A 14,648-nucleotide genomic window follows, 5' to 3' on the forward strand; every position below is an offset into this window, starting at 1 on the left:
AATTTAAAAAAAAACAAGGACTGCTGTTGGAAGGGGGTTCAAAATGAGAAGTAGATCAGTCAGAAGTAGCAAATATTTAAACTAAAGGCAATTAAAAAAAGACAAAAGCCATGATTTTGTCGACAGTGGCTTGTCAGCAGGCGATCTTGGAAAAGCTATACAGTAATGGAAGTATCCTACAGCATCTGCAGGTCAAAATGCAGACAAAAATTAATAACTGGAAAAATATCTCCAATTCGGTGACAGTAACTCCATATTTTATGTGGGACAGCAACTGCAGTATAAAAGTTAATTGCTTGTGTAAACGACTAAACAAGTGCATATTATCTTTACCTGAAAAGGCACTGTAGTTACCGGTTAAGGGTCAATCTGATGGAATGTTTAATGACACGAATGTTATTTGTTGGAACAGGAGAAGATGAATCTGGTAGTTCTTTACTGGCAAGTCTCTACAATAGAAAAATAGAAACCAAGCGGGGAAGGGGAAAATATTTTTAAATATGCATAATGTGAACAGAAGTTGGGTAGAAAGTGAAACTGTTTCAGCTATAAACAAGACCTACAGATTAACTTCATGACCTACCACACCAAACCAAGAGGTCTAGAATATGCTATTCCCCCCACCATAGTGATTATCTGCCAATTCTCTACTAGAAGTTAGACACTTGCAGGCGAAGTGTCTGCTTCTCACTGTGATGGCATTTATTCACTACAATAGTGTAGGGGAAGGGACATTCCCCTGTCCTGCACAGTCTTCCCTCAAGAGTTCAACTGAATTAGGCAAACCAGCATGTTGCTAGGGTTGCCAGGTGTCCAGTCAAAAAGGGACCCTGGCTGCTCTGGGGCCGGCAGGCTCCCTACCTGGCTCTGCATGGCTTCCCAGAAGTGGTGACATGTCCCTCGGCTCTTAAGTGGAGGAATGGCCTGGGGGCTCCACGTGTTGCCCCCGCCCCGAGTGCCGGCTCCGCAGCTCCCATTGGCTGGGAACTGTGGCCAATGGGAGCTGCAGGGGCAGTGCCTATGGGCGAAGGCAGGGCGGCTGCCTGAGGTAAGCACCACCCTGAGCTTACACCACTCACCCCCTCCCACACCCCAGCCCCTGCCCCAGCCTTGAGACCCCTCCTGCACCCTACTCCCTCCCAGAGCTCACATCTCACACCTCAATCCCTTGCCCCAGCCCTGAGCCTCCTCCTGCACCCATACTCCCTCCTGGAGCCTGCACCTCCTCCTGTTCCCCAACCGCCTCGGCTCCAGATCAGAACCCCCCACACACTCTGAACCCCTTGACCCCAGCCTGGAACCCCCTTCTGCACTCTGAACCCCTCATTTCTGGCCCCACCCCAGGGCCACACCCCCTCCCACACCCCAACCTCAGCCCAGTGAAAACGAGCGAGTGAGGATGAGCTACAGAGGGAGGGGAGATGGAGTGAGTGGGGGCAGGGCCTTGGAGATAGGGCAGGACAGGGCCCTCAGGGGAGGGACGCGGCAAGGGTGTTCGGTTTTGAACGATTAAAAAGTTGGCAATCCTACAGGGAGTCCAAACTCTGCTGGTTGAGTTAAAAAAAAAAAAAGGAGTGGGGTAAGAGTCTTAATATTAAATTTCAGACTGTATATCTTGATTGGCCTAGCTTTAGATCAAGAGAGCATGAAAAAATTAAGTTTCAAAATCTGAAGTGTAATTGCTATAATTTGCTGATGTTTTTGAGCATATCCAGTTTTTGGCACTGAAGTCCTGCATGTGATATGGAGGTTGATTAACAGCTCAGAGCACTCAATGAAGAATGTGATTGAGGCAGAGGATAGATTCCAGTGACACTAAGGGTATGTCTACACTACCCGCCGGATCGGCGGGCAGCGATCGATTCAGCGGGGGTCGATTTATCGCATCTAGTCTAGACGTGATAAATCGACCCCCAAGCGCTCTCCCATCGACTCCTGTACTCCACCACCGCGAGAGCTGCAGGCAGAGTCAACGGGGGAGTAGCAGCAGTCGATTCACCGCACTGTCTTGGTATAAGTACGTCAACTTCAGCTACATTAGTCACCTAGCTGAAGTTGCGTAACTTAGATCGATTTCCCCTCCCCGCCCCCCAAGAGTAGACCAGGCCTAAGAAGGCAGTTTGGAAAGAAAGGGGCTTTGTCTAGTTTTTTGAAGGGGTTGTGAAGTTTGAATGCCTGAGATGGTAGGAGACAGATGCTTGTGTGTGCAAATGAAGTGTTTTTCAATCTTTGGCTGGATGCCTAAACCTTTTAAAGTAAGCATGGCAGTTTGGGGCTTCTGTCTGTTTGAGAGCTGCTAAAGCAGCTCTCCAAAATACCACTGCACAGTGTGTAAGTGAGAATTACAGTTACCATATGTTGCCACAAGAGTTAAAGAATTATAGTAAATCAACAGAAAAGTACTTGACACTGTCAAATAGCTAGTGTGTGTAAACAAATATTACCTTAATGTATGCAGGAAATATTCACTAGTTTACGTTCACTGATAAAGCAAAAGACTCAGTAGACAGTACCTGTGATCTTGATGTGTCAATAGTTGGAATAGGCATGGATTCCCCTCCTCCAAGGCTATCCTAAAAACCCAAAAGTATATAAGAATAGTGTACTGAATGCATTGCAATTAGGTTCCTTTATATGAAAAGCACAAATATCAGCTAACAAACAAATGCTTATTAAATGCCTGCTGTATCTATATTTCTGGTTCCAACTAGCAAGAAAGCATTTATGAAACTTTAAAAGTCTCATGACATCTATTCTTTATGTGGAAGGTATTTTGGGTCATTTTATTCTTCTGTAAAGGAGGGCCTATGTATGTATCCAAAGAGATGAATCACAGGGTGTGCCCGCTCAAGATAATACTTTTTAGCTAGACTTTTGTTACATATTCAGACCTTTTTCAAAGGAAAGGGGAAGTGAGAGTCTTTTTAAAATTGCTCAAAATTTGAATTTACATAAAACAGACTGTTCATTTGACATGGCTATTTTACATATAAATCCAGGCTCTGAACTTACCTAAGCAGTGCCCAGCTTCTGCCTATAGGTTGGCTGCCTTTTCTTTAAAGAAGTTGATAGAAAATTTTTATGTTTGAAGGAGGCAAGATTTAAATTTGTTTGTTATAGAAGAGTTAGAAGAGCTGAGCAAGTAACTGCTTTTTTGGTTTACTGGCAGTTCTGAAAAAAAATATTTGATTTGGGTCAATCCAAATTCAAAAAAGTTTTTGCCAAACTGAAAAAGTCAATAAAAACTTTAGGTCAAACAAAATGTTTAATTTGATCCAAAACAAAAATATTTAATTTCATGGCACTTTTAAAATAAAGCAGCAAAGGAAAGGATTCTCAAGATAGCCAGAGGTAATGGTTGTACCTCCCTTATACCTTTTATCCCACTGGTCAGGGCACTCAGCTAGTATGTGGGAGACTGGGGTTTGATTTCCCCCACTCCCGACTTGAGTTTCCCACATTGTAGGAAAGTGCCCAAATGACCGGACCATAGCATGATCTGGGCTGGGTGTCTCAATCGCTCCTATTGAACCTGTTCCTCTTGGTATACAAAAATATTTGAATAGTCACTGAGAGAGAGAGACTATAGCCAGGTGATTAGGGTACTCATCTGGAAGGGGAAGACAAGTTCAAGTCCCTGCTCCAATGACTAAGAAATTGAGAGACCTGTCCCCCATAATATTCCATAGCCCAGTGGTATAATGCAACATGGTCATATAAAAAGGCACCACCTCCTCCCACCATTTTGTGAATGGTGCCTAAGCTAAAAAAATTTGGCTGAAATCATTGGGCAAATTAGTGTCAAAATTCAAATAGTTTAGAGTTGACCAAAACTGAATTTTTCATCCAATAAGCTATCTGTCCAAAACATTTCACCCAGTTCTAGTTTTAGGTCTACAAATAATTCAGATGCTCTGAGAGAACTAAACCAGGTTACACTTTGGCTTCCCAGCAAATAATTTCTGGGTGTGATGTGTGGAGAAACAGGAAAATGGATAAAGCTTGATAAGAGCTGTAAGTAATACAAAAAAGTTTTTCTGTCTAATTGATTTTAACTGAAATTTATTCTTAGTCATGTCATTAAGTGGAATAGTTAAAGAATTTCACTTAATTAGTTAGAGTTAAAGCAGTTTATTCAGGATTAAAAAAAGTTAAGATGAATGCCTCAAATTATATTTTTTTCCCTGTAGATTTTCTCTTTATATCATCTTGGATGCTACAATCTTTGAATGCTGAATCCAGTCCAATTTACTAGAACAGGATACATAGTATCAAAGCCATTTATATGGTTAGAGCTCATGGACCAAACTACCCTCAGATACAAGTACAACTTTCATTCAAATCAGCAGGAGTTGAGAGAGCATATTGAGGCTGAACTTGACCTAGCACGAACAGTCCTTATTGAAGAAAGCATTGCTGTTTGACTACAAAACACAAGCAAGAACCAGAGGAGTTGGCCTGTTCTGAGGCCCAATAGGAACTTTCAATTAGTTGAGAATTAAAAGTTTAAATTTTTGGAAATGTATAAACAAATTCCAAAAATTTAGTGTTTTCCAGCTCTTTCTTGCCTTTCCACAAAAATGGAAGTAAAATTAGCAAAAGCTATGTTTTTTCCCGGGAAATGGAATTGATCAAAACAACTTAGTGCTCTGTCAATGTCAGCTGCTGATAACCTGTCCAGCAGGTTAAGCGTCTGCTCCTAAAGGCCACCTGCACCTGAGATACTATACAAAAAAATACTACAGGGAAGATTAATCATAGTAGGATGACATCCTACAGCCATTTTCTCCAGTGTATTACCCCTTTTATAAGTATATCAGAAGGCACATACTGCATCTGTCAACTGTGTAACATTGGACAAATGAACTCAATTTTCTACCATTTTAACCCATCTTTGTGGTTTAATCATTAACATTTTGTAGGGAAGATTCCATAGTTTTCTTGGTCTGCTACTTGTCAGTGCAAATTTCACAGATTAACCAGACCTCACACTCCACAGAATTTTAGCTAATCTGAGCAGCTGATGAACCTTCTTAACAATCAGTTTCATCTATATTTTGCTATAGTACTGCCAACACCTATACCTACACCTATACCTAGACCTACTAGAAGTGGTGGGGAAGGAATTATTTACTTCAGCCAAGATACATATTAATGCTTCCATAATTAATTCTATAATCCATATTTAAGATACTTGATAGCAATTATGGAGTAGACAAGTGTGGGTTTATGCAACTAGACTGCACAAATTGAATACTTCTTTACATAACGGCTGCTTAGACCAATGAGGTTTTAATTTTTGAAAGATGACCAGCAAAACATTTGGCTTGGCTTTTTCTATGTCAAATTATCAAAAAATACCTTTCAGGCTTTATTCTTTTGTCATGAAAATTAATGTTTTGCTTAGAAACTTGACTTAGGAACTAGTTAAATGACAGCATCTCAAAAGTTGGTGAAAGCTGAGCAATTGAAAGTGGAGGTTACTTACCTGTAACTGGAAGTTCTTGAGATATGTAGTCATTATCTGGGTGGTGCCTGCGCACCATACGTCCAGAGCCAGAGAAAAATAGTGTCCGTTGGTGCACACATGCAGCCTGGCTCACCTCATTGTCTCCATCTGAAGGGATACAGGGTTGGGTGGACCAATTGCCTCTTCAGTTCCTTCTCTACAGCGAATCAGATAAGATCCAAAGCAGAGGGGAAGGAGGACAGGTAGTGGAATATAGATAGTGACCACACATCTAAAAGAACCTCTAATTACAGGTCAATAACCTCCTTTTCTTCTTTGAGTGATGGTCCCTATTGTATTCCACTGGGGTTGATCGACAAACAGTACTTAAGTAGGAAAAGGGTGCAAGTATGTAGACGGTGGGCTGAGAGGAGTACTGTGGTCCTAAAGGAGGCATAAGCAGAAGAGTCCTGCACCAGGGCGAAATGTCTTGCAACCATCTCAATGGAGGCCCATGTGCCCGCTTTACAGGTGTCCAGGATGGGTACCTTCTTAAGAGATGCCATAGTTGTTGCTTGTGCTCTGGTAGAATGAACTCTTATCCCATCATTGGGGAGAAGGTTTGATAGCAACAGAATTGAATGCAGCCATTTAGAAATTCTCTGGGTGGAGATTTCTGACTTTCTGCTGTAGCGATGAATAGTCTCAGGAATTTCTTGATTGGTTTTGTTCTGTGTAGGTAAAAGGGAGTGGAGTTTTCGTTCCTCTGCGGAAGTGTGTGTGGTTTTGGGAAGAACACAGGTAAGTGAATCAATGTGGCTAATATGAAATTCCAAAACTACTTTAGGGGTGAATTTGGGGTGTAGACACAAACAAACCTTATCCTTATGGAATATAGTGTACGGAGAATCTGCCATCATTGCTCCAAGTTTGCCAACTTTTCTAGCGGAGGTGATGGCTACAAGGAAAATGACCTTCATGGAAAGGAGAGACATGGTGCAAGAAGCTAAAGGTTCAAAGAGGGGGGGCGCCTCTGAGTACCGAGAGAACAAGTTTTAAGGTACTGCTGAGGAGTAGGCTTCTGAATAGCTGGAAAGGTTCTTATTAGGCCTTTCCAGAATCTATTGGTCAGAGGATGTGCGGAGACCCGGTAGCCCCAAGAAGGTGGATGGTATGCCCTGATTATCACCAGGTGGACCCTCAAGGAGCTGATGGACAAACCTGAAGTCTTCAAAAGATAGGATATAGTCCAAGATCAGAGGAATATCTAGTTTCTGGAAGAATGCTTCTTTGATATGCCCAAGAAAAGCGCTTCCATTTAGCTAGGTAACATTTTCTAGTAGAGTCCTTTCTATTATTAGAGAGGAGATCTCTTACACCTGTGGAGCATGAATGTTATAATGCCCATCCAAATACCAAATCCTGATGTGGAGCCGACGTGAATCAGGATGCCTGATCTTGCCATTCCACTGGGTCAGGAGCTCAGGAAATGTTGGAAGGATGATTGGTGGTCAAGATAACATGTGTAGGAGTTTGGGAAACCAGAACTTTGTGGAACAGAAGAGGGCAATCAGGATAACCTTCTGACACCCCAATATTAGGGTGACCAGACAGCAAATGTGAAAAATCAGGATGGGGGTGGGGGGTAATAAGCGCCTATAGAAGAAAATGCCCCAAATATTGGGACTGTCCCTATGGTCACCCTACCCAATAGTCACCACTGTCATGTAATTAGGATATACTTTGTACAAAGTATGTCTTGTGAGGTATCAGTCTAAAAGTCTTGATCTGCTAGACATTAATATCTTGTTGGATTGTGTGTGCTATTGTCATGTGTGAAGTTAGGCTATGTATGTGTTACTAAAACATGTTGTGAGGTTAAAAACACCCACAAGCAGCTTTTCAGGTACAACAGTAAAAAGGCCAAACAATGTTAATGGCTTATTGAGGAAATGCACACAAGTACAAGGATTACCCCAGGAACTGTGTACAATAGAAACCTCTCAGAGATAGCACTATACAATGGGAACTGTTTGACCCATGTCACAGCAAAAGAGCTTTCCAGCAAGTGGGAAGATATAAAAGGAGGACAATGACATCATGAGGGTGCTAGACTCTCGAGATGTCCAGGTACTGTGAGCTGTGTGGTTGTTCATGTGGGCTCCCCAACCCAACATGGATGCATCTGTAGTAATGGTCCTGTCTGGAGAGGAAGGAAGAAAAAAGGAACCCATGCATACCCGACAAGGATTTGGATTTGTCCACCATAGCAGGGAAGACACTGGCCAGAACGGTCATCATGAGGGTTACTGACTGACATTTTGGGAAGTACACCGACTGCCGCATTTGAAGGCAACGAAAGTGGATTCTTGCAAGTGGAGTGCTGTAGTTGCATGAGACCATATGACCTAGTAGAGACACACATGACTTGACCAGTACTCGAGGCTTGTTTGTGATGTAGACTAGGATATCGCTCATGGTCTGGAGTCTGTCCTGCAGGTACTCTCTTGCTGTAATACAATTCGAGGTTGCCTGGATGAAATCCAGAGATCGTGTCGGGGGTGAGAACATCTTTTTCAGTGTTTACACTGACTCCCAGTGAGGAGAGCAGGTGTAGCATCATGGAAGTTGACACACAAGTTTCCCTGCAGGACTTGATAACAATGAGCCAGTCATCAAGGTAGCAGAAAACAATGAGACCAATGTCTGACATGGGCTGCTACTACAGAGAATATCTTGGTAAAAGGCTCTGGGGGCAGTCGCTATTCCAAAGGGGAGTAGTCTGTACTGAAAATGGGTAGAGTCCACCAGGAATCTGAGGAAGCATTTGTGAGTGGAATGAATGTCTACATGGAAGGAAGTGTCTTTCATATCGAGTGCCATAAACCACATGCCCTTTTCTAAAGATGGAATTATATCTGCCAACTGTCTGTTACAGCTGTCCCCCTGCTGGATTCCCTTTTTCCCCTTCCTTTCTGTTTGTGCTGAGTGGCCGCCCCCCCCGGCCATGGAACTGACCAAAATCACAGCCTGGCCCTGCTCATGGAAATGGCTTGTGCAGACTGACTGGAGCCATTGCTCTGCTCAGGGAGGTGGGGGCTTTTTTGCTCCTTTGTCTAGCTTCTTTGTTCGGACCCGGCTCGGTGTAGGGTGCTCTGCCCAGGTCTGCAAGACCTAAAGTGGCCACATAGCTGAGCATCTGCGTCATACCTGTGACTCAGAACTTGCCCAGACATGTCCTGTGCCTACCTGCAGTTTTCCCTGCCTTCTCTCCTCCCCTGGATTAAGGGGAACCAATCAAAGTTACTGGTGGGAAACTGCCTGAGTTTGCCCTTAAAACCAGACATTTTCTGATCAGACCCCCAAAGAAAGTCCTTGCTTTGCCACCTGGTCTGATCAGCTAGGGGTCTTTGGGGGGCCCTCTCCCCGCTCTCGTTTGTTTTTGAGCATACCCCCGTTTTTAAACTCCCCTCCCACGAACAACGAATTTGTGCCTGGAGATCTGATTATTGTAAGCAAATCGAGTCCTCTCTGCGTCCTCTGATGCTGAAACTGCTGTTCCTGCTGTTGCTTTGGGGATTGGTAAGGAAAAACCTCTTGCACACTCCCCTTGTTCTAGCTGCTGGCTTTCTTTCCCCAGCAGGCAGACCCAAGCTAACTCCTTGGTCTGTATCTGTAATCTGCTTCTAGCTCCGCAGCGCCTTTGCTGCTAGAAATAAGCCTGCTTGCAGCCACCACTAGTTAAACACCCCCTCCCCTTGAAGCTGTATCCTGGGCACACACCACTCTGCCCTCTGGAACTACCCCTAGTATAAGGTGCACCCATTAGGTTAGATTTAGCCTTTAGTCTAGATAAATTGTAATTTCATTTTGCATAGTTGTGGTTAAGTTAGGTTTAGAAAATTGCTTGCATTGTACTCTAAGTTAGGCTTAAAGAATTGTTGCATTGTTTTTTGTTACTTGCTAATTTGTGTAGTCTTGGTTAAGTTAAATCATAGATAAGATTTTGCTGTGTTCTGTATAATTGTCTCTGCTGTTTAAACTTGCAGCCTGTCTGCTCTCTCTCTCTCTTAATCCCTTCCCCCACGTGCTCACCCTGCTCCTACTGCTGCCAGACCTCAATTGTATTACTGAAGTCTAGCATAAAACCCCATTGGTTACCCCTTTTTCTCTCTAACACCCCTCACATTTTACATTTGCACCACTGTGACACATTTTTACCTAGAGTTGTTGGTTATTTAACACATTTTACCCATAACTGTTAGTTGGTTATATGCTGCTGTGACACACCCTTTACATAGAAACTGTTAGCTACCTGTTACATTTATACTTCAGTGTTAATTGGTTACCAACTGTATTGTACCCCACTGTATTGTACCCCACTATTGAAAGCCCCTATCCTATTTACTCAAAGAAACCCCTCCCCAATTGTCTACCTTAACAAACCCCATACCCCTCACTATTAAGTTTTCCCTGTTTTTGCATTTTCTTAATAAAGTTTATTTTACACCCCACCAGTGCAGTAGTTGTCCCCCAAGATCCCCTACCTGCTGGCAGGGTCACCAACATGACCATGCAAAATCCTAGTTTTCAAATGAAGTGGTTGAGATGGGGAAGGTACAGGAGTGGTCTCCAACCAAGCTTCTTTTTGAGTACCAGGAAGTCAGTCAAGTGAAACCCTCTCCCTTGGTATTGAGCAGGGACAAGTTCTATTGCTCCTTGCTGCAGCAAGGAGTTCACCACATTTGAGAATACTCTCAGAGTGGCTTCGAAAGGGGGCGGGCAGGGGTTTTGAAGGCGGTAGGGATGCATACTATCATAGCCAGAGTGGATGACATTCAGCACCCGCTTGTCTGTTATTATTGCAGCAGTCCAAGTGTTGAAGTAGCGTAGAAAGACCCCCAAATGGTGTGTGGGGTCAGGAGGTGTCGGGCTTAGCATTTCATGGCTCTCAAGCACCGGTCAAAAATAACATTGAGCCAGGAGCTGATATTGAGATGCCGAGCTTGTTGAAGAGGATGTATGGAAGCAGGGCTTTTGAACCCTCCGTCTCTTACATGGTTCATAGGGCCTCTGTTGGAAAAAAACAGCTGAGCCATGTGCCTAGGTGTGACCGATCTGCGGTGAAACTTCCTCTTAGAAGCAGGTGTGTATATCCCCAGGAAACGAAGGGTAGCCCTGGAGTCCTTCAGGGTATGGAGGGACTCATCTGTTTTCTGGTTGAAGAGGTGTGATTCATTGAAGTCCTCAATGTTAATTTGGACTTCTGCATGGCCTTTTCAGAATGGGATGGACCACCACAGAATTGGGAGTGGGGTGAGAAAATAAATTCTGTTCCTTTGGCTGCTATGTAATAACGTTTTTCTGCCCATTTCAGGTTAGGAGCGCAGGTGGCAGAGGAGCACTAAATGGCTCCAGTATGGCTTCATTAGCGGGGGAACCTAATATGTTGGGGTCTGGATGCACAGAGGATGTTTAAGAGTTTGTGCTGAGAGTCCTGGATCTCCTGGAGAGGAATCAAACTCTCCAGCAACTCTGTGGAGATTATCTTGGAACTTCCTGAAGTCATTGCGGGAGAGAGGTGGAAGGAGACGTAGGAGTCACCGCTTCGTCCAGGGATGAAGATGGCAGTCTTACTGGTTCCAGTGGAACCACCTGATCTGTAGCATAATGTCCCTCCTCCTCCTATGCCAGATCTGGGGGAAGATCAGAGTGTCCCCTTAGAGGGGAGGCAAAGGGTGACTCCCTGGCACATCGGATAGACTCTGCATGGGACTACTGGTCCCAAGGCCCCCCAGTAGGAAGGGTTAGTAGGTGGTCATGAGGGCCCCCATGGCATGGGGTACCAGCAGCTCCAAGTTAGATGGGGGAGAGGTTGGTCCCAAACTGGTGCAGGTCTCTTGGGTGGTGGTGAACACATGGGTAGGGGAAGAAAAGTTCATGGGATGATTGAAGAGAAGTCTGATTCCGGTTCCAGTGGTGGTACTGTTGGTGCCGTTGGAGGGGAGATGTGTTCTGTGTATGGGATGGGTGATAAATTCCTTCCCATGGTCAATTCCCTCAGAGGTGGATGTGACTGGAGCCTCATGGCCTACTCCATGAGGTATTTGCGGAGACGAAGCTCCTGTCTTTCTCAGGTATGGCTGGGGTACAATTGGCAGATAGCCCACATCATGATGTGGGCTTTCTCAAGGCAGTATAGACTGAGGTGTTCATCGCTGACTGAGAAGGATCATGGGAAGGAAGCATGGCGTTTGATGCCTGGAGTCCTGGGCATAGTCCTGTACCTAAACGGGGTGGTTTTCCCCAGGAAACTGATCTATAAAACACTAAGCTGTTAAAGCTGTTTACAAACTAGGTAATTCTTATTTTGTAGGATGTAGCCAAAGCTGCAGACACTGAAGATTCCAACCTGGACCATGCAACGGTGAGAAGAAACTGGAGAGGTGATCAATCTGCCCTGCTCTCTATCTCCTCGGACAGAAGCACAGGTGAGTCAAAGTGCATGTGCAGACCAACAGACATTTTCAAATTCTCCAGCTCCAGATGCATGGTGCACATGCATAACCCACAGTGGAATACAATAGGGATCATCACTCAAAGAAGAAGTAGAAATTTAGACTCTTTAGTCAAACTTCAATGACTAATGAACCTTTTGGAGACAGGCTTTGGTCAAGATTTCAATACCACCCCTATAATGAAAGGCACTAACAATATGCATCTAGGTCATTCAGCAAAAAAGATATCAGCATTGTTAATTCTGGACTATTTCTATGGTTAAAATAAGCATAACAATAGGAACTTTTGGGCCTGCTTTATAAATCACTAAGCAACAAATAAACGGCACAAGCCTAGTTTAAAAAATAAATAACCTGGAAAAGATTTATTTATTTTAAAATGTTTCATAGAGCTTCAGATTAGACATTGTTCCTATGAGACAGTTTTTCTCTCTTCCTAGAGCATCTAGTGGTAGGTGTGGTATAGCAATTGTTTCAAACTTTCCAAGAGCCTATAATCAAAGTTTAGGATTTAGTCACTGGATTGCTGGAATGAAATGGTTATGTCAGATCTGAAAAATGCATTCTACATACACGAACTTTGAACATTAAACACTACGCTAATTCTAGCAGCCAGTATTTTCTTTTTAAAGGACAGTATTAGAAATTGAAGTTATAAGATTACCTGCAGAGTCTTTTGAAGTTTATCTATACACATCTCTCCAACTCTTTCTCCCTTTGATTCCATATTCAAGTGTGTTTTTACCTTTTCTATATCTTTAAGTCTTTTAGTGCATTCTTCTGAGGAAGGTGAATGAGGTCTTTTAGGTGCAGCATTTTTAGAGTTTATAGTTGAAATTCCATTTAGGAGCTGTTGTCCCTGTGCAGAAGGAGGTGTAATAATTCGAGGAATCACATTTCGTCCTACTACTGTAGGTATGGTGCATCCAGTTGGAGGTAGCACTGCTTTTGTTGTACCTGCAATCTCTGTCTCTGCACAAAGAAAACAGCCTTTAAAATGTAGTTACATAAAATTAAAGGTTACATTTTCTTCACTATGTTTGGATACATACTTGAACCAATAACTGGAATGGACAGTCCTTTAACAGGCACTGATGGCACAGTGACATTCAATGGCTTCTCTCTACTGGCAGCAGCACTGGTTCTCTGAAGTAGAGTGTTCCTGTTAAATAAGCATTGTATATGCTCTTACACATATTTTAGGTTACAAAGCTAGTCTATCAATTGGTAACAAGTGTACAATCTCCTTGAATTATCCAAGTTTACAAACTACTAACCTTTCTGTTTCTATCAGAGAGTTGTTGTCCAATTTAGAGATCCTGTTTAACAAAGAAGGGGAGCTATATCGTGTTCCTGTGTCTGTGGTCGTGAAACCATCCAAAGAGCTTACATCCACTGAAGCCCTTTTGGATGGAAGTCCACTAATGTTTCGACCAATGTCTGGTATGCTTTGCTGAAAACAAAGGTTACAAGATATAATATTTTAAAAAAGAGATATGCACACATGCAAATATTATGTGAAGGATCAAAACTTCATCGTACCTTCTTTCTTTTCTGTAAGATTTCAGCAGGCAAATAATAATGCAGTTGCTTTTTCTTCACATGAGTTGCTTCAATCTTCATGCCTTCTTTTAGCATATTGATGTTATTTGCCTGCCTATGAACTGTAATATGCAATTACCCAATTTAAAGCCACAATACATGTAGATTCCAATTCCCTCAACTTAGATTATATTTTTGTAAAATTATGTTTCTGAATGAAGAAGCCAACAGCAGGCCTTCATTAAGTGTTTTTACACTAAACATATCATATTGGAATATTTGTCAATAATATGTTGAAGCTCATTTAAACTAAAGCTACAATAACAGAAGGTTACAGGAGAGTTTCCAAATTCATGCCAGTTGATAAAAATGGGGGAACTGTATGCTGGGAAGCTCATTTTACTTTACATTTCATAACCAACCTGGTCCATTTGATATTTGTAGTCCGTCACCATCCTGTAGTAATTTTAACTTCGTTTAAAAGATACCTCTTTAAAACAACTAATTACAGGTGTCTGTGCTGCTTAAAAAGGTTGTAAACAATGGTGGAAAGTAGGAGGAATGTATTTTTTTTTAAATCTTAAATTTAATTCCCTGTTTGATTCACTGGACTAAAAGTTCAGTTAACTTTAGCCTCTGCAAACAGTGTTGGGTAATTGATGGATTCAAATATGCGTAATTTGCAGATCAAATACTTAAATCTAAAAATGCAGACAAAAAAGCTTGAGGCAGTTTATTGTGTTTTACTAGCATGACTGCCCACAAATTGAGCAGACAGGCAAAGCAGAGGTAGAGACAAAATAGAACTGATAATGTAAGTTAAAATTAGGCACATCTTTTTTGATGGTATCCCTTTAAGAGAGCATCTTCAGTTTCCATCCCCTATAAACCAAGTACAGTGATACCACCCTTACTCTTACTGATTCAAAGTTTAATACTGGGCATCACTTTTGTGGATGTTTAGTCTTAAGGGTTTACTTATTGGACTTTATATTCTGCATTTGTTTAACTGATGTGTAGCAATTTAAGTTTAAGTTAGTTGTTCAGTAGGCAGCCAAGAGCATGTGGGATACTAGAATTAATTAAAAGATCCTGGGCTTCAATTGATCTTTCACCCTGCTCCACTCAAAACCCCCCAT

The 14,648-nt window shown here is 42.6% G+C and overlaps 1 protein-coding gene across 1 annotated transcript in view; it reads right to left on the bottom strand.

Annotated features, from left to right (window-relative positions):
• Positions 1-350: 350 nt before the first annotated feature.
• The window catches only part of PAPOLG (poly(A) polymerase gamma), an 81,610-nt gene continuing 67,312 nt past the window's right edge, over positions 351-14,648 (bottom strand). Inside the window, exons 16-22 of the mRNA XM_026653146.1 lie at positions 13,510-13,631; positions 13,245-13,420; positions 13,020-13,129; positions 12,713-12,939; positions 8,550-8,570; positions 2,514-2,573; positions 351-449 (exon numbers count right to left, since the gene is read on the bottom strand). Of these exons, the coding sequence (XP_026508931.1) occupies positions 351-449; positions 2,514-2,573; positions 8,550-8,570; positions 12,713-12,939; positions 13,020-13,129; positions 13,245-13,420; positions 13,510-13,631 (815 nt within the window). The remainder of the gene's footprint in view (positions 450-2,513; positions 2,574-8,549; positions 8,571-12,712; positions 12,940-13,019; positions 13,130-13,244; positions 13,421-13,509; positions 13,632-14,648) is intronic.

Source organism: Terrapene carolina, unplaced genomic scaffold (genome assembly GCF_002925995.2).
Source record: "Terrapene carolina triunguis isolate 2854851 unplaced genomic scaffold, T_m_triunguis-2.0 Scaffold132, whole genome shotgun sequence".
Classification (NCBI taxonomy): domain Eukaryota; kingdom Metazoa; phylum Chordata; order Testudines; family Emydidae; genus Terrapene; species Terrapene triunguis.